The 23618-nt window shown below is 54.7% G+C and overlaps 2 protein-coding genes across 2 annotated transcripts; both read right to left on the bottom strand.

Moving 5' to 3' along the window:
- Positions 1–4090: 4090 nt before the first annotated feature.
- Positions 4091–16740, bottom strand: LOC119107165 (Krueppel-like factor 5). The gene is made up of 3 exons (XM_037230547.1): positions 16606–16740; positions 15412–15471; positions 4091–8432 (listed from the first exon to the last, which is right to left on the bottom strand). The coding sequence occupies exons 1-3, from the start codon at positions 16736–16738 to the stop codon at positions 8242–8244; spliced, it is 384 nt and encodes a 127-aa protein (XP_037086442.1). The 5' UTR covers positions 16739–16740; the 3' UTR covers positions 4091–8241.
- Positions 16741–16877: 137 nt separating this feature from the next.
- LOC119108225 (uncharacterized) lies at positions 16878–23228 on the bottom strand. Its single transcript, XM_037231809.1, has 3 exons — positions 23023–23228; positions 17299–17779; positions 16878–16912 (listed from the first exon to the last, which is right to left on the bottom strand). Exons 1-3 carry the CDS (start codon positions 23155–23157, stop codon positions 16878–16880), a joined length of 651 nt encoding a protein of 216 aa, XP_037087704.1. The 5' UTR covers positions 23158–23228.
- Positions 23229–23618: the final 390 nt, after the last annotated feature.

Below are 23618 nucleotides of genomic sequence, written 5' to 3'. Positions count from 1 at the left end.
GCTAATCCGTTCCGAAGATGAATACATACTTCAGGGCAGCAGCAGCAGCGCTGCGGTCAATAGCGTCGACTCCTCGGAAAGGGGGAACCCCAGACCAATGTGATCGAACCCCCAAGACAATAGATGGTGCTCGACAACATGACCCTCTTAGGAATGGGAAGAACCCAGACCAAAGTAAGAGACCCACAGCTTTTTTGCGGGGAAGAGTTTTAGGGCACTTCATCTTTGCTTACAGCCCTACCTGGTCGCTTGGATGCCCGAAGTTTTCCAAGCTGTTGGCGTTTCATGCTGAAAACCTGCACCTGTGCGGCCGGTTTAGGGCTCCTCGGAGACCAAAGAGGGCACCGTCGGCCCCTGCGGGGACACGGGTGGGTGGACATTCTCTCCACTCTCCCGACCTCTTGCATCCGCCCTTGCTACTACCAGTGGGTAGTGGCAGGGGTGAGCGCATGAATACGAGGAGGTTCGAACATCCGAGGGGATGTTCGGACTTTGTCAGCTTATGGCCCCGCGGGATCGAGGGTTCGACCCCTGATTAGCATGCCGTTGGCATGGCATGAGACGTCTTCTTTCTGTTCAACCGATACCGGTTTCGAAATATAATATTAAAGACGTCTCGTATGTGTCATATGCTATTACGCAACCAAGAAACAAACGCTCCTACGGCCTTTTATGATTCCAATGCAGACAGCAGCTTTGGGCCGACTGCACCAAACTCTGCATTGTTCGTTGAAAATTTGTTTAAAAATTGGATACACTTGGAATTACTTTGCCATTTTTCCTTATTTTTAACATATTTTGTTTGATCATTCGAATATATATATATATATATATATATATATATATATATATATTAGTGCTGAAGTCTCGCCGGTGACATGACTGGCAGTGGCAGTGATTCAGTTCTGGGCTAGAAGCTGAATCTAGATCATTTATAATCTAGTTCATCTAGTTCAGAATCTAGTTCATGTCACCGCTACGTCGGAGCTGTTTGGAATAGGCGCTAGGGTTTGGAGATAGCAAAAACGCCCCTCTAACCGCTGGCAGGGCCTAAGACCCAACAGACACACAAGACAGCGCCACATGTGAGCAGACCTGCACCTTTGTGCCGAACATGTATGTGCTCGATGCAAAGATCTGACAAAGCGTAGACCACCGCTACCTATTCCGAAGACCGATTTGGGAAAATGTCGACCGCTCATTGGTGGAAGTCCATGTTCTAGTATACGACTGCCGTCGCCGACTGCCATCTACTTCTAGCGTCAACCTCAGCGCACCGAAAATCTGATCAGCCCCCAGCTTCTCCAGACCCCACCATAGCTCAGACACAACTTGGACGGAATTAAGAGTGCATGGTGCAAGTGATTCATCTTGTTTTTTTTTCGGGGAGGGGGCAGGACGTGCTTGCGCGGGTGTGCACGTTATCATCGCGAACAAACCAGCCGTTGGTCTGTTATCCTACTTTTCTTGACGTTGCGGCAAATGCTCTCCCTCAGCCGCCTTAAAACTTCGCAGTAAAATCTCCCGCTGTCAGCTTGAACTGAGAGTGCTCTAGTGTGCAATGCCTTAGATGTTGGAAAGGTTTTCAAAATTGGCTTGATGTTGCTACTAATATGATGCGATGTTTCGGCCTCGGAAAATTGGGAGATCGCTACTGGTTTATCCTACGCATGATGATGAAAAGGCTGTAGCTGCGAAACCATTAGTCATCACCAGTTATGACGTCGAGAATGAATTTGCGATCATCTCTGACTTGACCTTTGGGCTTCTGCCGGTAGGAATGCGATGGGCCTTCTGGTCGCCACTCAGCGGCCTGGGCACAAACTTTGCAGAGATGCGTCTCGTGTTCATCAAAGCCGACGCAACGCATTGTACGCTCCCCCGCGACAACTCGAACGCATATGAACGAACGAACGCAATGAATTGTTTGACTAGTTATCGGCAAGGCTAGCCACACAAACTTGCGCAACGTTTTTCGGTGGTGTGCTCGTTGATGGCCATCTAGAACGCCCATTGCCAACGACAGATGTTCGTTCTTAAATCTCTTGTACCACAAGCTCTGCTTTGGGTTGTTGGATTATTCCCAGGTCTGTCCTAAGCCTTTGGCGAGTTCCTGTAGCTGTCTTTTTGGTTTGAAGCAAAAGTTGATGCAGGTTCTTTGCTCGGCATAATCCGCTTTTGCAGAATCGGCAAGACGTTCACCTCGCAAAGACGTTAAGAACGGACGTAGCTCACATTAGGTACAGTCGGCACTCGTGACGATCACTCACGTGCCGCTTCACAAAGGGTACCGCTCGCTTCACCTGGTGGTGGAACGCCGAACCAAATGCGGATTGTGTGCGCTGTTCAGATATCAGGAAATTTTGGTTCGCACCTCGTAGAGCTCCAAAGCAAAGTACCGAAACCAGACCGATGCGTTGATCATCCTCCACGCTGTCCAACTGCTCTTGGTTTCTTGCTGAGCCTTTCAGTGACCTCCGAGGTTGAACTAGGTCCTTAAGGTCACCTATGCCTTTATTGCTTTGTCAGCCCGATACTTGTGCTACGATCATCGGATGAACGTATCTTTTTAGAATTATTTCAGATGAGAATAATTCGGAGCATCTGTGTTTGACCTTTGATCAATCGAGCTTGCCTACTATATTTTTTTGTTCTCATAATATAGCCACCTATGTTTTGACCACAATTACCAATATAGCACCCTTCTGCCAATCATAGTTCAAATTATTGCTATCGGTACTTACATATGTTACCTAACTCCGACCCAGCAAGACCTTGATCCAAGCAATCCATCAAAGTGGTCGCACGACGCTGGTTTAAGTCATGTTCATGCGGTGGATCGCAGCAAAGCGTTACCGCAAGTGTGGGTGCCACAAATACCGTTACGTGGTACGATTGGCATGTCTGACCTTGCTGGACTCCTGATGAACTAGCCTCTCACTCTCATATGTATTAACGCCCGATATCGCTCACATAAAAGTCGATTATATGCTTGAAACAAGAGGCTTGATCCGATACCCAACAAGTTGATTCGTATCAGCTTGAAAAGAAACATAGCATAATTTGAGCCATTTCGAAATTAGCGTAGTTACGCAAGCAATCCCAGACATACCTGTCAGCTCCTTCCCCGCGGTCGCATGGGGGTTGATACCATTACCCGCCAGCCCGTCAGATCCTTCGGGATCTTGGTCGTCGGACTCGACGGCCCCTCCGGTATCCTCGAGACTTAGCAGGTGGCATGGGGTTCCAGCGTCTTCCCTGTCTGAGCCCTTAAGTGCAATGTAGTTTTACTTATTCGCTGACTTAGTAACTAGCCACATTTCCTGCAATAGCTGTTTATATGCGTGTTAGGACTTTTACACTCATGTTGCATAAAATATCTAACAAGTTTCTTCTTTGTCAAAAGTTGTGTAGTCTCTTGGGCACCCAGTAGCATCAGTGAAAAAATATTTGAAGACACAATATTTACAATTTGCTTAAGTAATGTTTGTTGCTGTGGGGGACTGATTTCCAAGATTTGTGCAAATGCAGATTGGCAAATAGTTTTGATCCCAAATTTGATTTAAGTGAGTGCACCTCATTCCAATAGACATTTTGTGGAAGTGTCGATAATTGGGGCTAAGCGGACGCAAGTGGGTGTTTGTCGCTGCCCCCGTCCGCACGTTGCTGGAAGCCAGCAGGTACTGCGAATGAAACCAGTTTGCAGACGTCAAAAATCAGTCAGAGGCCATTTTGTTCCGCTCGGATCAGTGCAGCTCACTCGACCTACTTGCGACTGTGAGGCGACGCGCTGCGCAGCATTACAACTGACACGAAAGTCGAGAGAGGGTACGCTTGACCTTGTCGCCGTGCAAGGTCAGCTGTATCGTACTCTGTGATGTGCACGGCTTGGATTGGTAAGGATGAACACTGAGATTGACAGGCCGTTACAGGCCTTGGGGAAATGATGGTGACGTTCGGTTGGAAACGACTCGACATGCAGCTTGTAAAAGAGTTATGTGTAAAGCGCCTGCCGTAGGAATATGCACCCAATGCCTTCGAGTAACCTCAAAGACATTGCGCTCTGAAACACAGCAAGCAGTTCAACAAATTCAAGTATTTTCGACGGTTTATTGGACCAAAAGATGACCTCCAAAACATGACATGAGTTCGTCAGAACCGACTGTTCTCCTTCCCAGAAGTTTACCAGAAGACACGCTTGAGGGTGCGTAAAATCGCCAATATCCACTCCTGGGCTGATCGCGGCGACCCCGTTCAGGTCCGTGTCTTACACTTGCGAGAACGTGGACGGATAGCTACCAGAGCCATAACACGTTTGTAACAAGCACCTCCCACCTGTCTTGCATGGCCCAACAATCCCACGATAACCAGGACGGTTATCGAGGCCACACCGCATTGAACTCATACAAAAGCAGCGAAAAGCCGAGTTGGACGACTGGAACAACAACAAATCGGCCATGGCGAAAAGTGAGCAGTTCAAGAAAGTGTCATTCGCAGTAGCGACATGCCCGCCCCCAGAAGCACATAAGGTACAGTCACACGATGTGATTGCCATTCGCAAGAGTGCACGAACACGAAATATTTTAAAATGCATGTTGTGGAAGGCATGAAAATGACTGTTGAATGCCTGTCTGTCCTTACCGAACTGTCACGACAAATAATAACACCACCCTTGCGTATGGATATCGCATACATGCTAACTGCTCACGGAAATCGTACATTTGAGAGTCCTGCTCCGACCAACAACCACATAGACCAGCCAGTGGACTAACATATCTTAAAGTTAAACAGAATTCAGGTCAGGCCGGGCCACCGCACGGACCAGCCACGGCCCAAACGCTCCTTAACCTACATGACATATCACCACACAACGAATGTGACGGATTTCCTTGGTCGCTCACAACAGGTCGGTCGCCGACTTCTCGTCTAACATGGTTCCGGATGACCGTAGCGATCAATAGGCGCTCTTCTGTGGATAACAGCCCCGAAAAGCAGCTCTTGAGTCTATAGGCGACTCACCATTCCCGACAACGCGTCTGCGTTCGCACTGTGACGCCGAGAACTGAAGAGTGGCCAGGGAAATATGGTTGCATCATTAAATGATTGGTATTCCTGCTGTCAACACTACACCATAAAAGGATCTTCCCACCGGCTGCGGCATGCGACACTGGATGCGCGGAACGACGGACTTCCTAGACTCGGTCCCCTGCGCGGGTAAGCTTCATGTCTGGTTCGTTCCCGTTTGCACGCGAAGTGCGGGGCACGACGACGGCGAAGCCCTTCCCGGCGCGAGGAAGGCAGTCGTGGACGCGGCGACCAGCGTGGTCCACGCCTGCTGCTGACGGACGGACGTGTCAAACGAACAGACTGGCTCCCGCCTCGCCAGCGCAGCAGGGCCGATCATCTCACTAGGCTGCACATGTGATGGGCGTTTGCAGGGCCAGTGGCTGAGCGCCCGCGCGAGGGGTCGTCGCCTGCAACGCTCCACAGCCGGCGCCGGCGCCAGAGCCCGCAGCACGCTGGGTTGACATGAGGTGGGCGGCCGCGCCGCGGTGCAGTGACGTGATGTCTAGCTTAAATGCAGGCGGGATGCAGAGACAGGGTGCGCTGTCTCATCACGCCCTGCTGAGCATGGCCGTCTGTGTGGGATGGGTGCCAGGTACCAGGCGGCGCCCAGTGTCGGCAGCGCTCGGCGGCAGCCGCCAGGAATACCGGATGCATATGCGGCGTTTGGACGTTCGGAGAAAGGAAGTCCCGGCTTCGGACATTGGGCGCTATGGGTTGCTGTTTTGCACGTAGCCAGGGCCTCCCAGCATGTCAGACTCCCAGTGATTTCAGGCTTATCAGCTTCCCAGTGATTCCAGGCTTGTCAGCCTCCCAGGGGTCCCAGGCATGTCAGACTCCCAGTGCCTCCCAGCTTGTCAGACTCCCAGTGATTCCAGGCGTGTCAGACTCCCAGTGACTTCCGGCGTGTCAGACTCCCAGTGATTCCAGGCGTCGGCTAGGCGTGAGTCAGAATCCAGCAGGCTGGAGAAAGACTCGGATGGCATCGTGGACCTGACCTCGGGTGACCGAGATGTGATAACATGAATGTCAGAAGAATTGATACCGCGCATTTCCTTTCCAGTGACGGAGGCAACACCAACCATCCTACCGCGGAGCTGACCTCGTATACCTTGGTCGTGGTGGGATGGATATCTGGAGGGCCAGAAAGTCAGGCGATCGGCGGCGCGCTGATTGGGTCACTCGCCGACCTATCTCCAATTTGCGCTTCGTCCCAACGTAACCTGGACCTCTGACGTTTGCGGGCGGCTGTTCGCTTGGAATATATCCAGAATGGACTTTTGCGCGTGTTGGCTAGGTCGCCGGGATGCAGTGTCGGTGTCTTGGCCGAACTTGCTGGAAGGAACTACTCTTGAAAACAGCCCCGCTGGGCCAGAGCACCCAGGCCACGGTGGGTGCCGAGCAGCACTGTCGCCGGGCCAGCGCACCTGGGTCACGGTGGGTGCCGCGCAGCACTCTCGCCCAGCGGCACCGAAACAGCCTCGATTTCGGAAGGAACGACAGGACCGGGGTCACAGCAACACTTCTCCGCAACTTGACCGCTCCGTGCTGCCCTGTCCGGCCAGGGAACGGCACCGTGGTGCTGGGGCACAGTTTCCATGGCAGCGACCTCGTCGGGCATCGGGGGGTCGGAGACCATGTGCACGGCGTCATCAAAGCCGCTTACGAGTTTAGCGTCCAGAACTATCCCGTGGGTGCATGTGCGAGTCCTATCCAGTTCCAAACAAATGCTTCGTTTCGTCTGAAGCACCTCACTTTCGGCAACGTCAGCCGGGGTATGTGCAATTGCAGACACAGCACTGCGTTAGAAGAAACAGCGGTGACGCTGTATAAAGCTTGTACCATGTCGCGTAGCGCCAATGTGCCAGCATATGACAGCTTTACAAGGCAACGGTCAATGTAGCTTAACTAGAGCTCACACGTACACAGCAAAATAGATAACAGCCGGAGTAAGGCCGATTCCTTGGATGCGTCCCAAAGCAGTGTGTACCTCCTTTGCACGTGACCAGTAGGGCATCGAACCAAAAATTTCACATGCATCCAACACATGAATGAATGCAAATAAAGTCACTCCCAGTAAGTAGCGCAACTTGGACGGATACGTTTAACTACTCTACATTTGGCACCACTGGCATAAATGCTTGCCAACATGGGGCGTCCCTCCCACGAACAGGGTGGTGGCAGCTGTTGTGACGCGTCCATGTCCGTTGGCAGGTGAATAGAAATAGGAATGCCCGGAAGAAAAGTGAAGGAGTGCTGACACATGTCTAATGGCCACACTCAGAAAAGACAGGACATACGCACGCGGAAAGAGCTCAGAGCCTGAAGACCACTCATAGGGCATGTTCGCTAGACCTGTGGGCACGAACGAATTCAATGGCTGGAAGACACACCCAGCGCTGGTCAACGGAGCCAGAGTGCTCCTTCGACCTTCGGTGACGGGTACCCGTGACGGATGAACGGCGGATGCCCGTGACGGGTATCCGTCACTGGAGCTGGCTGCTGTCCCCCCCCCCCTTCCCATCCCCTGCATCGCTGGCCTCCTGAGACACAGCGAGTCGCACCACTATGAACACCTGCACCGGCACTGCCTGCATAGACCTCCAGCGTAAGCACGTCGCGATCGGACTTTTGATATCCGCTCGTGACGCGCATTGTGAAGGAGGCGACGTCATGATGGCGACAATGACAAAATGGCACATGTATGGCACTTGGAGCAATCATGTCCGCGGTCACACGCGCGGCTGTGTCCAGCGGCCGGACTGAACCAGCAGCCGGACCAAACCAGCAGCCGGACTGAACCAGAAGCCGGACTGAACCAGCAGCCGGACCAAACCAGCAGCCGCGCAGAGCATGCAGCCGCACAGAGCCTCCAGTCGAGCTGAACCTGCAGTCGCTGGACGGCTCCCTCCGGGCGGCGCGGTCGTGCTCAGCGCGAGCGGCGACGAATTCGCTGTCCGCGGGTTTGTAACATAAATACCACCGCGCCCCGGATGTCTAAGCCTACGCGCATTGTTTGTGTGTTCGTTCGGCGCCGGGCGCGCGCCGGTGTGGCGCGGCGACAGCGGGCCGGCAGCCGGCGGCTCCGCTGGAGCCCACCAGACGCTGGCGCTGGCCGAGCGAGCCTCTCGCCTCTCGCCTCGCCCGTCTTGCCGCGCCGACGAGCGAACGACCGGCTCACTTTTTCGTCTTGGGCTCGTGTCGTTTCCGGTGGAGCGCCAGATGGTCGGAGCGACCGAACGCCCGGTGGCACGTCTTGCAGACGAACGGCTTGGCGCCCGTGTGCTTGCGAATGTGTCGGGTCAGCTCGTCCGAGCGGGCGAAGCTCCAGTTGCAGCTCTCCCAGGAGCACAGGTACGGCTTCTCACCTGAAACGGAGAACAGTGTTGGTGGGTCATCTGGAAAGACAGGGCCATTCAAGGAGCGGAAGTCGTTGATTCGGATACCTTGGATCGGAGACACCGGAGTTACAGCTCGAAGTGGCACACCGCTCATTTTTAGAGGCGACCGAAAGCGTTATTCATAAGCGATACAAAATGGCAATATCCTTAATTGCCGGACCTTTATTCTGCGTGACGAGAAGGTGACAGTTCCTCTCCAGTCGGCGCTCGTGAGGATTATAATTAAAACCGGCCAGAGAATAATTGGGTGTTAAAGGAACGCCTGCGCGGCGCTGCCTCCTCCATCGATCAGCGCTCTACCGACGCCGTCCATATGGAGCGGCCGCCGACACCGTAATGTGCTGCATCCCAAAACGTTTTCCCTCCCTCCTCCACGTCAAAACCCAGCGCGAGACTTGTAAAAACTTGGCAGCGGCCTCGGCATCACACGGTTACAAATATGGCCGCGTGCCGGCGGCCGCGTGGCGAGGTCTTCATAGCGGGCCGCGCGTGGAGCGGCTGAGACAGGTGACGCCGCGGCAGCCCTGTTTCGTCTGCAGCGAGATCCGGCCGATATACTGGCCCCGTCCGGTGCATATGCAGCTCTAATGATTTCAGATAAACAGGAGGATATGTCGATTTGCGCTGCTCGATAAGAACGAGCTTCGTGTATTTTGTGGATGCTTTCATAATCCAACATCAATCGATTTTCTGACAGAAACCACGCAGCTTAAGCGACATATCCCGGCAACTGCAGCAGCAGATGGTGTGTAAGGATCTATCCGAGAAGAACAGACGGGCGAGGTGGCTACATCAGTTTTGCGCGGGCTGAGTGACGTCAACAGGGGATCTTGCGCGGATTGAGGGTTAGTGATGTCGCAGAGGATCTTGCGCGGGATGATGGTTAGTGACGTCAGCGGGGGATCTTGCGCCGGCCGAAGGTTAATGACGTCAGTAGGGGTTCATGCACCGGTTGAGGACTACTGACGTCAGCAAGGGTTATTGCGCCGGCTGACGGTTAGTAACGTCAGCAGGGATCTTGCGCCGACTAAGGGCACGTGACGTCAGCAGGGGATCTTGCATCGGCCGAGGGTTAGTGACGTCAGTAGGAGACCGCGCGCCGGCTGATGGTTAGTGACGTCAGCAGGGGATTGGAGGCGGTTACATCAGTTTTGCCTCGGTTGAGGGTTAGTGACGTCAGTGGGGGATCGGAGGCGGTTTCGAGCCGCGGCGGCGGGCTGGGGTATTACTGCCTCATGGTTGCGGAATGTCGTCGGGTCAGTTGCGGCTACCGCCACGCCAGGACAGCGCGGACCGTATCACCCCGGGAGCCGTGTGTCCGGGAACGACGGATTCACGCCAGGGACCGTCTCGCTTTCCGAACTGCGTGTCCAGATAGCGCCATCCCAGCCACGCAACGGTAGGTCCGGAAGAGTGTGCCCCATTTATTTATTTAAGCATTCATAGTTCGTTTACTCATTTGCATATATTTCTTTGTTTGACATATCGATATGAATCATTCATACAAAACGTGGCTTTTCTTAGCCCAGCGTAACAAGATTAGGAAAGTAGCTGCATGGAATGATCATCGCTCATGTCATCCAATGTAGTAAGCTGAATGAAGTGGCACTGCACTACGAGCTGAAAACCAAACCCAAACAAAAAGAGGTAAGAAAATGACTACAAGCAATGGCAAAGGAGAAAAACGAGCAAGACCGCAGAGCCTCAATCACGGTATCCAAAAAGTTCATATCTTCATTTTAAAAACCCACACTCCGCGAAGCATGTGTCCGGAAGAGACCATCCCACTTCAAGCACGTGCGGCACGTGTGTCCACACAAGAGCCATTGCCACTGTGAGCAAAGCATGCAATCGCTTTATGCACTCATTGTTTACATTGTCATACTTGTTGCTTTATGCCTTATGCATGTCTTCTATTTTGTTATCGAAATTTGGGTTGCCGGTAGCGTAGTGGTTAAAACGCGCGTCTGAGGAGCCAGATGTCTAGGGTTTGAGCCCCCGCGGTGTCCGCTCCTCTTGCCAGGGTAAGACGCAGATGGATCACCACAGCAGCTGACCGCATCGTAAAGCCCAATGGCATGGCGAATGGCACATGCCTGGGTAATGATAGCATTCGCGCGCCCCTTATCATCAAAGTTTAAAAAGGGAGCCTGGTAATGGAGTGTAGCACGTGACGACGTACCGATGACGGTGTGGCTTTCCGGGACACCCTGCCGCGCAGTAAGCACCCGCCAGTCGGGACTCATGTGGATCGTGGCACGTCAGGGAGGTTTAGCCGCCCTGTGCTCTATTGCTCGCCTCATGCTTGCTGTGACCTATCCTCTGCGTTAAGATGTTGCAAATCGTAGCCCGTACAGGCAGCGGAACTTTAATGAGGCACTCAGTGTAGCCAGCATCAGCACACTGATGGATGGCCAACGGAGATGAAGATTACCTCTAATGTTGCGGTAAGACATCCTGGTTTTGATGAACTTACACGTTCTTAAAGCTTTACGGACGTCTTAACAGCAAAATTACTCGGAACGTTTGCGAGTTCCGTTTCATAACAGGATTTTGATCTCCACGGACTCCGTGCAGGGGGCCAACCACAAACCAGCGGATCTCTAATAACCGCTCACTGAAGCTCCAGGCCGGATGTTAGCCTCCACGGTGATGCAAGAGTACACCCTTGTAGTATCCGTTTAGGCTGGGAAGTGCTTTGTTGTGTCAAAGTGTCACAAAACAATAGCTTCTCCATCGCAGCCCTCGATCAAGTTCATTCAGGGGCTGGCGGTGACGAGTCCGCGGTCGGCAGAGCTAAATCCGTCTCGAAGTTTACGAGTGACTCAGTCAGGCGCACATGTTGATGCTCAGTGACTCAGTCAGGTGCACATGTTGATACTGCGGTTGAGTGGGCTCCGCACGACTGATGACGATCTCGGACTCGCCCGAGTGACCTTGAGTCGTCACAAAAGGACTTGATCGCAGGTGCACTTCATGGCTAGTCATTGCGCGCTGTTACAAAATGTGAATGCCTCAATGGTATATTTAAACGCAAATTTTTGTAGCTAGCAAATAGTCGATGCTAGCGAAGGATGAGCAGTTGCTCCATGATATTCATAGTTAAGACACGGTTCTCACAACTGCTTTGGACAATTCGTCCCGGGATTTTGTTAATTACTTCTTTCAAATATCACAAATTATCAATTAACCGTCAGCCTTATTCTAATCAGCTGTCCTTATGGAAAACATCAGCACAGCATTTGGTGATCGCTATGAAGATTCGCCTCGTAGCCCGACCACTGTTCCGCACACAGTGCCGTGTCACTGGTCATCGACGGGCAGTCATGTGCAGCTTCCAACCGGCTCGGTCACGGATGAAAACATAGTGCTCCCCGGAGGGAGGGGCTATCACACAAACTCTGCAGGAAAACAGGGCTTAGCTGAGCATCCAAAATGAACAAAAGGAAATGATGACAACCCATTTTGATGTAAAAAGACGGCTGTTAAGCTTTGGGATTTTTTAGATTGTTGAGGAATCTGAAAGTAATGGACATTCAATATGTCGGGGCACTGACTGAAAGAAAATGCCCAGCAACCAATAAAAGGTATATTTAAAATATCCTGATGCTTCTGGAATGGCTTACGGATATAAATGATAAAGTTTGACCAAAACGGAAAAATAATATTCCAAAACCAAGGCAAAAGAAGGCGAAACCCAGGCGAACGCAACTTCAGACTGTCGGTATTGCGCTTTCATCTGAGGCAGATCGGTTGAATCATAATGAGCTGAATTCAGCTTTTATACTGAAGAAAACCATCAAAATGTCATGTACAGTGCACTGCAAGAGATATAAATCAAATTAGACAGATGGTTGATTCACTGTGCGCTAAGCTAACGCAGGCATTGGTGCGCAAAGCATGTTTCAGTGATGAGCAAAAAATCAACTTGACGAATGTTGAAAAAATCGCTGCTGTGAAGGAGAAATCAGAACAGCTGGCGTTAAGGAGGAACTTGAGAAAATTGTTTTTACATTCCAGATAAGATCCTCGTGGTTTAGATGCGTCTGTGTGCTGACTAACTTTCGCCCTAAAAGCCGACACCCGCCCCTTTAAGCCGTGCCATCAAGGCCAGAGGAGGGCTGGCTAGTGACGCGCCCGTCGCCGACCCTGGACTCGGTGAGCTGTGGCGATTCAGAGGTCGCCACTGCACATCAGGCGGCGGCCAGCGCGCTGGACGGCCGCGGTCCGACACCGGGGCACGGGAGGCTTCGCGGGGCAGCCGGCTGCTTGGCCACAACGTTACAAGCCACCAAGCTCACCACGCTGCTCGTGTCGCGGTGATGCTGAGGGGGTCTCAGTACTGGCACTGATCCACTCATCATTCCGCAGCACTCAGCAGGCAGCCAAAAATAAATCGCCGTGGCATGTTGTCGGGCGCCACATCAGAGCCCATGTCCGTATCTCGCGCCATACCCGGGCAAGTTCTTGTCAGAAAATTCGCGCAGCCTGAATCTGATTGGAATCCCCGTCACGACCGCTGGCGTCAAGTGATGCGAGCGTCGCTGCTCGCTGACGGCACGGAGCTTTAATTCGGCCCGTGTCGTGACGCATCCCGCTGCCATTGTCCGGCCGTCCGGGCTGGCCCGGCCAGGCCGGGCTGGACGGCAGCCAGTGACGTCAGTACCGGCTGGTGTTAGCGGCCTGTGCGCGCGTGGGGTCGCCCCGGTCGGCCGCGGCGCCGCCGCACGATAACGCAGAGCCACCGCTGCTGACTGCCCGTGACGCGGAGTGCGGACCGCAGCTGGGAGGTCGTGTCAGTGTGCCGGGAAACTGGAGTCTCGATTGGCCTGTTGACGGCTGCCGTGAGATCAGCAATTTCTGAGCAATCTCGCCAAGATGAAAGTGTTTTGTAACGTCCCCTTTCGCTGTTCCATTGGAAGCACCGCCCGCATCTGAGCAGCCTCCTTGGGAACAGAATCGCAAAATTACTGGAGCACGTCAAGGTCACGCTAGACTGGTTATCCGTTTGTTTCATTGGAGAGAAACGAAACACGCTTGTAAGAAATTTTCGCTGACGGCGAACTGGCGATCCAGTCGATGAACTTCTATGAATGAAATTCAAATGCGTCGCAGAAAAACACACGAAGTGATAAGACGTGGTCCTGGAAAAACAGCGGATCTTTTGGGTTGGTAAGTTGCTCAGTGCATTAGCGAGGAATATTAATCACACAGATGAGACGGTAGTATTAGCCTTATTCCTCGGAAAAACCAGGAGAATGGAGATATAGTTAGGTTGATATTTCGCCAACATTCCTTTCTAGAAACAATAGCAGAAGAAGTGCCGTGGAGTGCCATGGAGTGGAATTTCTGCTATTGTTTTGAGAAAGACATGTTGCCGAAATATCAATCCAATTATATCTCCATTCTCCTGGTTTTTTCGAGGAATAAGGCCAACACTACTGTCTGATCTGTGATCTTTTAAACTCTTAAGATGTCGCTGCGACCTCATCAATAGGTTCAGAAAATCCGAGGAGGTAAACTCGAGCTTGTTCAATGATGCAAACAAACTTCGGAAATGTCGAAGGCTTCAGCATGCCTTCGATGGCAAATTCTGTTCTCCAGTGGATCGGTTAGCCGCACGGGCAGTGTGCAGCGGCCTGTTACACCGACTTCACCTTACGACCTCCACCCTTATGTGGATGGAAGTGCTGCGCACTGGCCGGGACGCTCTGTTTTCTGCCATTCCGCATGAGCGTTGTTGCGGTACCGCTGGACGGTACCGCACGCCATGCCCATGTTCATGCCCATGTCCCGCTCGACGTCATGCAATGAACGTAAGTGTATCATGCTGCAGTGAAGCCGGGGCGGTGTACGTGTCCACATGCAGAATGACTGCTGTGTGGGTTCATTGTGCCGAACACCTGCTGCTCAGACGCGGCCTGACCGTAAGGCCTAGACAATGAGATTCGGGCAGCGCCCAGTGTTCGCTGTTGTCGGCAACGTGGGAGGTTTTCGGGCGCGGCGCCGCCGGACCGCTCGCCGATCCCCATGCAAAACAACCGGTTGGCGGTGCATCCGGTGCCGCTGAAGGCGACGGTGGGCGGCGTCGAGCTGCGGCCGCTCTGAGCGTGCCAGACGACATGTCAGTCCAGAAGTCGACTGTCGGTGTGACGCGACAGCGGCGGGGTGCGGCGGTGTAGACAGCGGCCGTCGGCGGGCAGCACGAGCGGCGGGGAGCGGCGGTACAGACAGCGGCCGTCGGCGGGCAGCACGAGCGGCGGGGAGCGGCGGTACAGACAGCGGCCGTCGGCGGGCAGCAGGGGCGGCGGGGTGCGGCGTTATGGACGGCGGCCGCTGGCGGGCAATATTATCGGCGCGGTGCGGCGGTATAGACAGCGGCCGTCGGCGGGCAGCATGCTCCCTCTGAGCGCCTCTCGCATTCGGCGGGCCCGGCGAGATGGCGTGTCGGAGGGTTTGGCCGTAACCACCGGCAGTGATAGTTGGTCGGCGACGAGCGGCTACTCGCACACACCTACCTCAGCGTGTGTCTGCACAACATGAGCAGGCGGCTGCTGCGCGCGAGCCTCTGACATCAACAGGCCGGTGGCAAGTGTGCCAGCCAATCAGGAGGCCGATCACGCATCACCTCATACCACGCTGAGATAGTTGCAGTTATCTCGTGTATCTCCGCGTGGGGGCCGGTGCGGGGGGTGTGCACCGCACTATCGCACAGCCGCTCAAACAAAGTCCAAATGTGCGCTGCTATCCGCGCCGGCGCCGGCTGTAGTAGCGCTATCAGTGCTCTGACGACACAGGCGTAGCGGGCACGCCGGCAGGCCGAGCGTCCGGCCGGCCGGCCCGGCTCGGCGCGGCGCCGCCCTTATCGAGCCGCCCGGCCGATCGCCCAATCAGCGCCGGCAGTCAGATGCGGAAATGGGATTGCGTAACGCAAGCGACGCCTCACCTGTGTGGGTCCTTTGGTGAGCTTTCAGGTGGGAGCTCTTCGTGTAGACTTTCGTACAGCCTGCGGAAGAGAACGGCGTTGATCATCCGTCGTTGATGTGCATGGAGGTTTGTTTGCAGAGGCAGGCATTTTTGCGAGGACTACTGCGGATTGCTCGTGGAAGAGTGACAATCCAGACAGGTGTGACAGTGACATTCAGTGACAACCCAGACGTGACAGTGACAATCCAGAATTCAGCTGCCTTCAGTGTGTTGCACTCATAAAGCGGCGCTGCCTTGTCGTTAGATTTACTTATGCCTCGTGATGTGAGAGGAGTCTGGGCCAGACTAAATCGTTGACAAATCTGTGCACAGTGCGATGAACACAGCTGACAGTTGTGCACAGTGCGATGCACACAGTTGACAGTTGTGCACAGTGCGATGCACACAGCTGACAGTTGTGCACAGTGCGATGCAACTGGAAGGTTTCACGTTCCCGTACACCAGAGCAATTAAATTACGAAAGCCATTTTTAAAGTGTTCGAAGATCAAAGTGAGAACAATAGGAAACGGTTTTACATGCATGCATCAACAACGCCCGATTTGCTGTTTGTTGTTGGTTTTGGGAAATTCATGGGCTTGGTTTGTCACATTTGACCGCAGTGCGTAATAGCTGGCACGCTTATAGTGAATCAGTGCAACGAAATTGGAGCACCGGCTAAAAATAACTAGCCCTACGATGCATTAGATTGCTGACAATGCTGTAGGATGGAATATGCGTATAGACTTTTCCACATATCCAGGGCATTTCCAGCTAAATGTAAGTTATCGCTTAGATAAGGCAGTAGTGATAGCCTTATTCCTCGGGAGAAACCGTGAGAATGGAGATGTAGTTGGGTCGATATTTCGGCAACATGCCTTTATCGAAACAATAGCAGAAGACAACTCACGCAATTTATCACAATAAATTTACCGCATTCGGAATACAAGCATGCCCGTTACGTGACACGAGGCTGCCGAAGCCAGCTGCCATAATCAGGATCCCTTTCCTCCCGCTCACTTCAGCCTGGTCGCAAACCGGCGCCTCCATGTGCGACGTTTCCTAGTGCGTTTCCTAGGCTCCGGATCACCAGGCTGTCTTTCATCCATCAACCGGTCCCCCAGCCCCCGCTGCCCATCCACCACGACCGCCGAGGCAGGCGTGTGCAGTACTCACCTACAAAGTGGCAGCGGTGTACGCGTCGCTTCTCCAGCTCGGGGTTGTTGCGCCGGTTGTAGCGCCGCCGCTCTGTGGGTGCCGCAGCCGCCGGCGGCCGGCACGCGCCCACCACCAGCAGGTGCTGCGTCATCCAGGCCGGTGGCGGCGGCGGCGGCGGTGGTGGCGGCGGCCGGCAGTACGGCGGCGGCGGCGGCGGCGAGCGGCCGTCGGGCGAGCCGGGGTCAGAGTGCGGCGGCGTCGGCGGCAGGCAGTACCGGCCGGGGTAGCAGTCAGGCCGCGCGAACATGGGCGCCGCCGCAAACACCTGCGGCGGGGGCTGCGACTGCTGGAACTGCTGCTGTTGCTGCTGTTGCTGCTGTTGCTGCTGTTGCTGTTGCTGCTGCTGCTGCTGCTGCTGCTGCTGCTGCTGCTGCTGCTGCTGCTGCTGCTGCTGCTGCTGCTGCTGCTGCTGCTGCTGCTGCTGCTGCTGCTGCTGCTGCTGCTGCTGCTGCTGCTGCTGGCGTTGATGCTGCTGCTGCTGCTGGCGTTGATGTTGCTGCTGCTGCTGACGTTGATGATGCTCCTGCTGTTGTTGTTGTTGCTGCTGTTGCCGCTGCTGCTGCTGCTGTTGCTGCTGTTGCTGCTGCTGTTGCTGTTGCTGTTGCTGTTGCTGTTGCTGTTGCTGTTGCTGCTGCTGTTGCTGTTGTTGACGTTGATGCTGGTGCTGCGGCTGCGGCTGCGGCTGCGGCGGCTGCTGTTGCTGCGGCGGCGGCGGGAGAGGAGGGGGAGGAGGAAGAACTGGCGGTGCGAAATTGGCGAAGCCGCATCCCGGCCCGCGGCCCTGTGTCGGCTGGTCGCCCTTGAGCGTCGGTACTGAGAGTGTACGCTCATACTGCAGCAGCGCCAGCACGTCCTCGGCCGACGGCGACTCGTTCTCGAGGTCCGTTTTCTGGAAGACGTCGTCGTCTTCGCGTGCATGCAGTGCCGTCAGGATGGCCAGGTACGAGGAGCGACGACGCACGGCCGCCGAGAAGAATTCGTCGATCTGGGAGGCTGACTCGCGTCGCGGCTGCTCGGACATGGTCTCATCGAGCAGCGTGTCGGGCAGCGAGTCGAGGTCGCCTGGCTCGGGCGGCTCCATCGGCGGCGGCCAGCTCGGCTTCGATAGGTAGGCCGTCATGTCGTCGCCGGCCTGACGACACACGGTGAGTGGGTAAGAGCGTAGGGTGAGATGACTATACACGCGTGTCACTGATCATAAGGGCTCTGTGCACGTGTGTGCGTGTGTGTGTGGCTGTCTTGAGATTGAAATGCGGAAAGTGTCGCATAGATAGATTGTTCATTATCACCGGGAAGTACGGTACATTTGAGAATGTCGATGCTGGGGCGTACTGGGACGCAGTGCTTGATAAAGCCCTTTCTGCAAGCATGTCTGCGACCGACGCGTGTGTTGAATTGTTTGGTGAGAGGTGGTGTTTGCCATTTTTGGCAATGTAATGAAATTCTGTCACTTCTCTAATATTGTATCGAATGATGCCTTGTAAATGCCCCCAGACAATTTTTTTCAGAATTACACAAAAGCACCATGCATAAGGCACCATGCTGTCGCATAATACGCAACCTTCAAAACCAAATTGACGCTTCAACTCCGGCTGATCTCACTTTGCCCATGGTAAGCCAAGCGCGCGCCTGCCAGCGTCACTAGAAATCTCCAGTGGTCGGGGCCACTGGGTTCGCGCCATTCGCGCCTGGCGGCCCCAAATTTGGCCGGAGCCAACGCGGGCGACGGTGCTGCGGCGTCATCGACTTAAGTGGGCGGAGCTAGCGGGACTGTGACGTGCAGCGCCAATAGAGGGACTCTCACACCGCTACGGTCGAAGACGTGCAGTGCCCCCAGGGGGACTCCCGGTTGGAGTCGTGTAGCGCCAGCAGACGGACTCTCACACCGCTACGGTCGGGGACGTGCAGTGCCCCCAGGGGGACTCCCGGTCGGAGTCGTGTAGCGCCAGCAGACGGACTCTCACACCGCTACGGTCGGGGACGTGCAGTGCCCCCAGGGGGACTCCCGGTCGGAGTCGTGTAGCGCCAGCAGACGGACTCTCACACCGCCATGGTCGGGGACGTGCGGTGCCCCCAGGGGGACTCTCACACCGCCATGGTCGGGGACGTGTAGCACCCGCAGGGGGACTCCCACACCGCTACGGTCGAGAACGTGTAGCACCCGCAGGGGGACTCTCACACCGCCACGGTCGGGGACGTGTAGTGCCCCCAGGGGGGACTCTCACACCACCACGGTCGAGAACGTGTAGCACCCGCAGGGGGACTCTCACACCGCTACGGTCGAGAACGTGTAGCACCCGCAGGGGGACTCTCACACCACCACGGTCGGGGACGTTTCGCCCCCCAGGGGGACTCTCACACCGCCACGGTCGGGGACGTGTGGCGTCCGCAGGGGGACTCTCACACCGCCACGTCCGGGGACGTGTAGCACTCGCGGGGGGACTTTCATGCCGCCCACGGTCGGGGACGTGTGGCGTCCGCAGGGGGTTTCTCACACCGCCCACAGTCGGGACTTGTAGACCTCCCAGGGGGACTCTTACGCGGCCCTTGGTCGGGGCCCACGCGCCTTGCCTTGCCGTCTGGCCGGTGCCAGCCCGACGCTGCCGCAGCACCAGCCGAACACGCCAGCCGACGACGCGCCCAAGCCATTGGTGGCGCGAAATTCGGGTGAGCTTGGGCCGAGGACCGGCTCTCATTGGTGTGTTATGTTCTGCTTCATTAACGAACTTTTCTATTGTGTGAATAATTGCAGGAGTTATGGCCCGGACCAGGATTACTGCAAAATCTCCGTGCATCTGCACGAACCACTCATCAGCGGTCTTTTCACAGTGCAGATCCTGACACTGGTCTGAAGTCCGGCTTGTGCTGACAGCCAGCTTCTTAGACATTTGTCTTGGGGCTTGTTTGGTCCAAAGAGGCTGCATTGGACAGCCCAAACCGCATGCAGGTGCATGACACCAGAAGTTGCCTCCGGGTCATCAAGGCATAAAATAAATGAGCGAATTTGATCAGATTTCAAAACAATGTCGCCGCCAGACATGCACTGGCCGCCGCCAAATCACACCAGATGTTAAAAGACCCAAACCAATCCGCACCAAAGCGTTGCAGATATGTGTTTGCGGCGATAGCGGTACATCAGTGATGGTGTGCACTCAGGCTGAAACTGACGGGACTCCAACAGCATGTAGTGATTTCGATGACAAATTTTCTCCACCTTAGGGTTTGAGAGCACCAATGTCACTCGTTATGACGGCAGTTTGGTCGTGAGGCCTACCGGGGAAATGTTCATGTCACAAACAGACACAATCCTGTTGGACTGGAAGTACCGGTTGATTTTGTTGATCAGGGAGCTCGATGGGAGGGTCCAGCAAAAGGTGTAGTTTAGCTAAAGAAATCCAGTTCTCCAAGACCAAGCCAGAAAACAAAAATTTTAAGCCGAATCCGACACACCCAAAACAGATACCCACAGCCTGCATAGTAAGACTGCGGTCTTCAAAATAGCATGTTCTCTTTTGTACAAAGCATCTAAATAACTCGTCTTTTACATGAAGCAATCTGACCTCTCATTTCATTTGCTGCGAAAGGAATTTGGTCGTAAAGTGTGCTGGACAAGCATTTCTGGCAAAAGTGGACAAAACAAGGGAAATCTGGTTGAGCAAAATGCGGCGTTTAAGCACGATAAGCGGGGAGTTTGAGAGAAGCACCAGATAAAAATACAATATAAGACCAAGTTCGTGGGAATACGTACAAAAAGGTTGGCTCAGCGGGAACTAATTCAATACCTGTAGTATAGGCACGTACCCACGTATGCAGTGAAATGCTGGCTTGGAACGTGGTCCTTAATCGTCAAGGTTTTTACGTTATTCCCATCGAAGGAATTGTAAACGCAGGCTGTTCAGTCTGGCAGAGAAGCACAGTTCCGTCTGCCAAAGGAGGCATGTCGTTGAGTGGAACACCATCGAAGCCCCTGGGCATGCTGCATCCAACCGGAAGGTCTAGCGCACTATCCTTCCCGGGCTGACGTCAGCTCCAGCCGCCGAGCAATGAAAAATAGGGAGCCGCGTAGACGGCAGTCACCATGCCCCATTTGCAAGTGCTAATTCTGGCCTTGCGTGGAGCGAAACGAGGTAAAGAATCACGTTCAACCTCCCCTCCCAATGACTCAGAGGGCTTGGGTCTGCAGAACATGCACTCTGAGGTTGGCGTCATCGCTCTCGGCCAATGGACCGTTAAGGAGGTCGGCCTTATCTCCAGCGCTTCATTGCATCCATGCTAGCCCTGTGGTTGTGGCATCACAGCGTTGTAGCCAATAACCTTATCAACTTTTCCGTAAGCTAGACGAGCCGCAGTTATGCAGCCTTCAGCCGTCATTCATGAGTTGGGAGAGTCGGAAGGTATCCTCAGAAATCACGAGTTACATCAGTTACATCCAGAGGACCATTAAGCCGTTCTGCGCTGGACACGGCGTGGATGCAGCTTGAGAAAACTGGCCATCAAAAGGCATGCATAATGCAAAACATTCTCTTCGCCTCCGAGCTTCAGGCAACCTCAATATTACAGACAGAAATTTATTGAAGAGCACAAGATGCTGTTCGCCTCTTTCCTGGTTCGTGTCTCCAAGTGTCAGCAGGCATTCACGCGATTCCCCTAATGTTCGGGTTGCATGATGGTTTTTCTCGATATTGCAGGCAGCTGGAGACAAGCGTCGGACCAGTGCTGTCGAGCTGGAGGCAAGCATCGGCCCAAACCTGTCGACCTGACGCAAGAGTAAGGCCAGTATTGTCGAGCTGGAGGCAAACGTCGGGCCAGTATTGTCGAGCTGGAGGCAAACGTCGGGCCAGTGTTTTCGAGCCGGAGGCAAGCGTCGGACCAGTCCTGTCGAGCTGAAGGCAAACGTCGGGCCAGTATTGTCGAGCTGGAGGCAAACGTCAGGCCAATATTGTCGAGCTGGAGGCAAACGTCGGGCCAGTGTTTTCGAGCATGTTGTCGGGCTGGAGGCAAGCATCGGCCCAGTGCTGTCGAGCTGAGGGGGGGACGTCCCCACCAGCTGACCTGCGGGACACGTCTGGAGGGGCGCTGACTGACTGCGCGTCATGAGCGTCTGAGCGTCACGACCTGTGGACGCCATCTGTGATCGAGAGCCTGATACGCGCAGGACACCGCTAAAAACACTGGGGCAGCAGACCTCCAGAGCTTTCGTATTCTAAATAACATATATCGGCGATGCACCAACACCAGCCGTTAATGAGCATTGGACAATTTATTCAATTTAAGATCTTCATCCTAAGCTTGGATCGTAAGGCACGTGACAATTTCCTGCGCCCGGCTATCTGTGTGCGAATAATGTGATGTGTGTGATGTTCCTGCCTGCGCGTGGTAGATGCCCGATGCACATGCGAACAGGCTGGACATGACGCGAGGTGCAGCCTCTCCGAGAGAAAGCATCGCCACCGCGCGGCCGTGAATCGCTGTCTGGCTGCCAAAATGTCGCGCTGAAAGGCGGGTTTGGTCACGCTGACCTTGCAACGCTACAGAGAGTTGCCCCCCCCCCCCCCCAACCCCTCTTACGGATTCGGTCGGATAAGCAGGTGTATTGGGGAGCAGTGTGATCTCCAGGGGGTGACGATTGCTGGGGTTAAATGGTTATCTAAAGGTGCGGGGGTGGCAAGCTTACAATTTGGGTGGATGAACCAATTCAACAACGGAATTCTTGCTGCCGTCAGGACAGCATGCTGGGGTCAAGGGGCATGGCTTCCCACCTATTAGCGACGCCCCTGCCAAGGAGGCCGGGGCTGAGAGCAGGCATAATCCGCCACGTATGGTGGGAGGCTTCACAGATTGGGGAAGTTGTTGGGGTTGCTCCTATGCGCAGATACAGGTCCAGTGAAGCAAGAAAGATGGAGATTACAAGCTATGGACGGGTCTTTAGCTTTGGACTTCATCTCGCAACAGTATTAGACCTCCGCGAAGGCAAAATCCGGTGAGGCTAGCAAACCACCCTGAGACAGATCCAGCTCGGGTAGGACAGAGGGAACTACGCCTCTAGGAAAACATCCGTGCGCATCAGGGGTGCATAAAGACCTTGCAAGAAGGTATGTCTTGACCTGAGAAGATGACCTGAGGCAAGTTCAACATGGATACTACGACGACGACGCGTCACTTTGGGGGCGGCTTCGGCCCGAGTAACGCAGTAGGGAGGCCTCATCTGAGGCAAGACCGGTCAAGGTATAGCACGGTGGGAGGTCTCACTGGGGTGAGCACAGGTCCGGGTAGTTTGGTGGCGGGGAGGGGCCTCACCTGGCCCAAATCCAGCCCGGGGAATACAGTGAGGGGCCTCGCCTGAGGTGTCCGTTCAGTACGTCGGAGAGGCCTCACCTGGGGGCATGTCCGGTCCGGATAGTACATCGGGACGGTATCCATCATGATATCCAGCGGCGGAGACAGACTCGGAACCAGCCGGTCCGTCTCGCACGCGGCGCCGTCCGCGCCCATCGGGTAATACTGCAGCATGGCGGCGGCCGGCGCACGGCTCCCTCCCGATGCACTGCACTCAGAGGCGCGAGAGGCGACCAGCGCACTCTCACGGCCAACACTCACTGGCGCAGCTCGCCCGGCGCGGCCCCGGCGGCGGCGCACGGCGCATGCGCACCAGGCCGCAGCGCAGTGGCGTCCGGCGGCTTAGTGGGGCCGCACCCGGGATTAAGCCGTGCTTAGAGGTCTTTGGGGCCCGTGCGATGTGCACAGTGCTGTGCGGCCGAACGCTGGCCAGCGCATGGAGGGATTCTCGGAGCCGGTTGTACCACGTTAATGGATAGATCATGACTGGTCTTTTTATGGTTGGCCTCTTGATGGCGTTGACCGCGTAGAACTAACCGTGGACGGTTGAACGCTGCGGTTGAACCCTTTTAGATCCGGTTAGTTCGTACGGCTACACGAGATTTGGCTGCAGGGGTGAAATTTCAGTGCATTTG

This window comes from Pollicipes pollicipes, unplaced genomic scaffold (assembly GCF_011947565.3).
Source record: "Pollicipes pollicipes isolate AB1234 unplaced genomic scaffold, Ppol_2.1 Scaffold_6686;HRSCAF=7923_pilon_pilon_pilon, whole genome shotgun sequence".
NCBI classification, from domain to species: Eukaryota; Metazoa; Arthropoda; class Thecostraca; order Pollicipedomorpha; family Pollicipedidae; genus Pollicipes; species Pollicipes pollicipes.
This window is presented reverse-complemented; position numbering and strand designations above follow the sequence as displayed.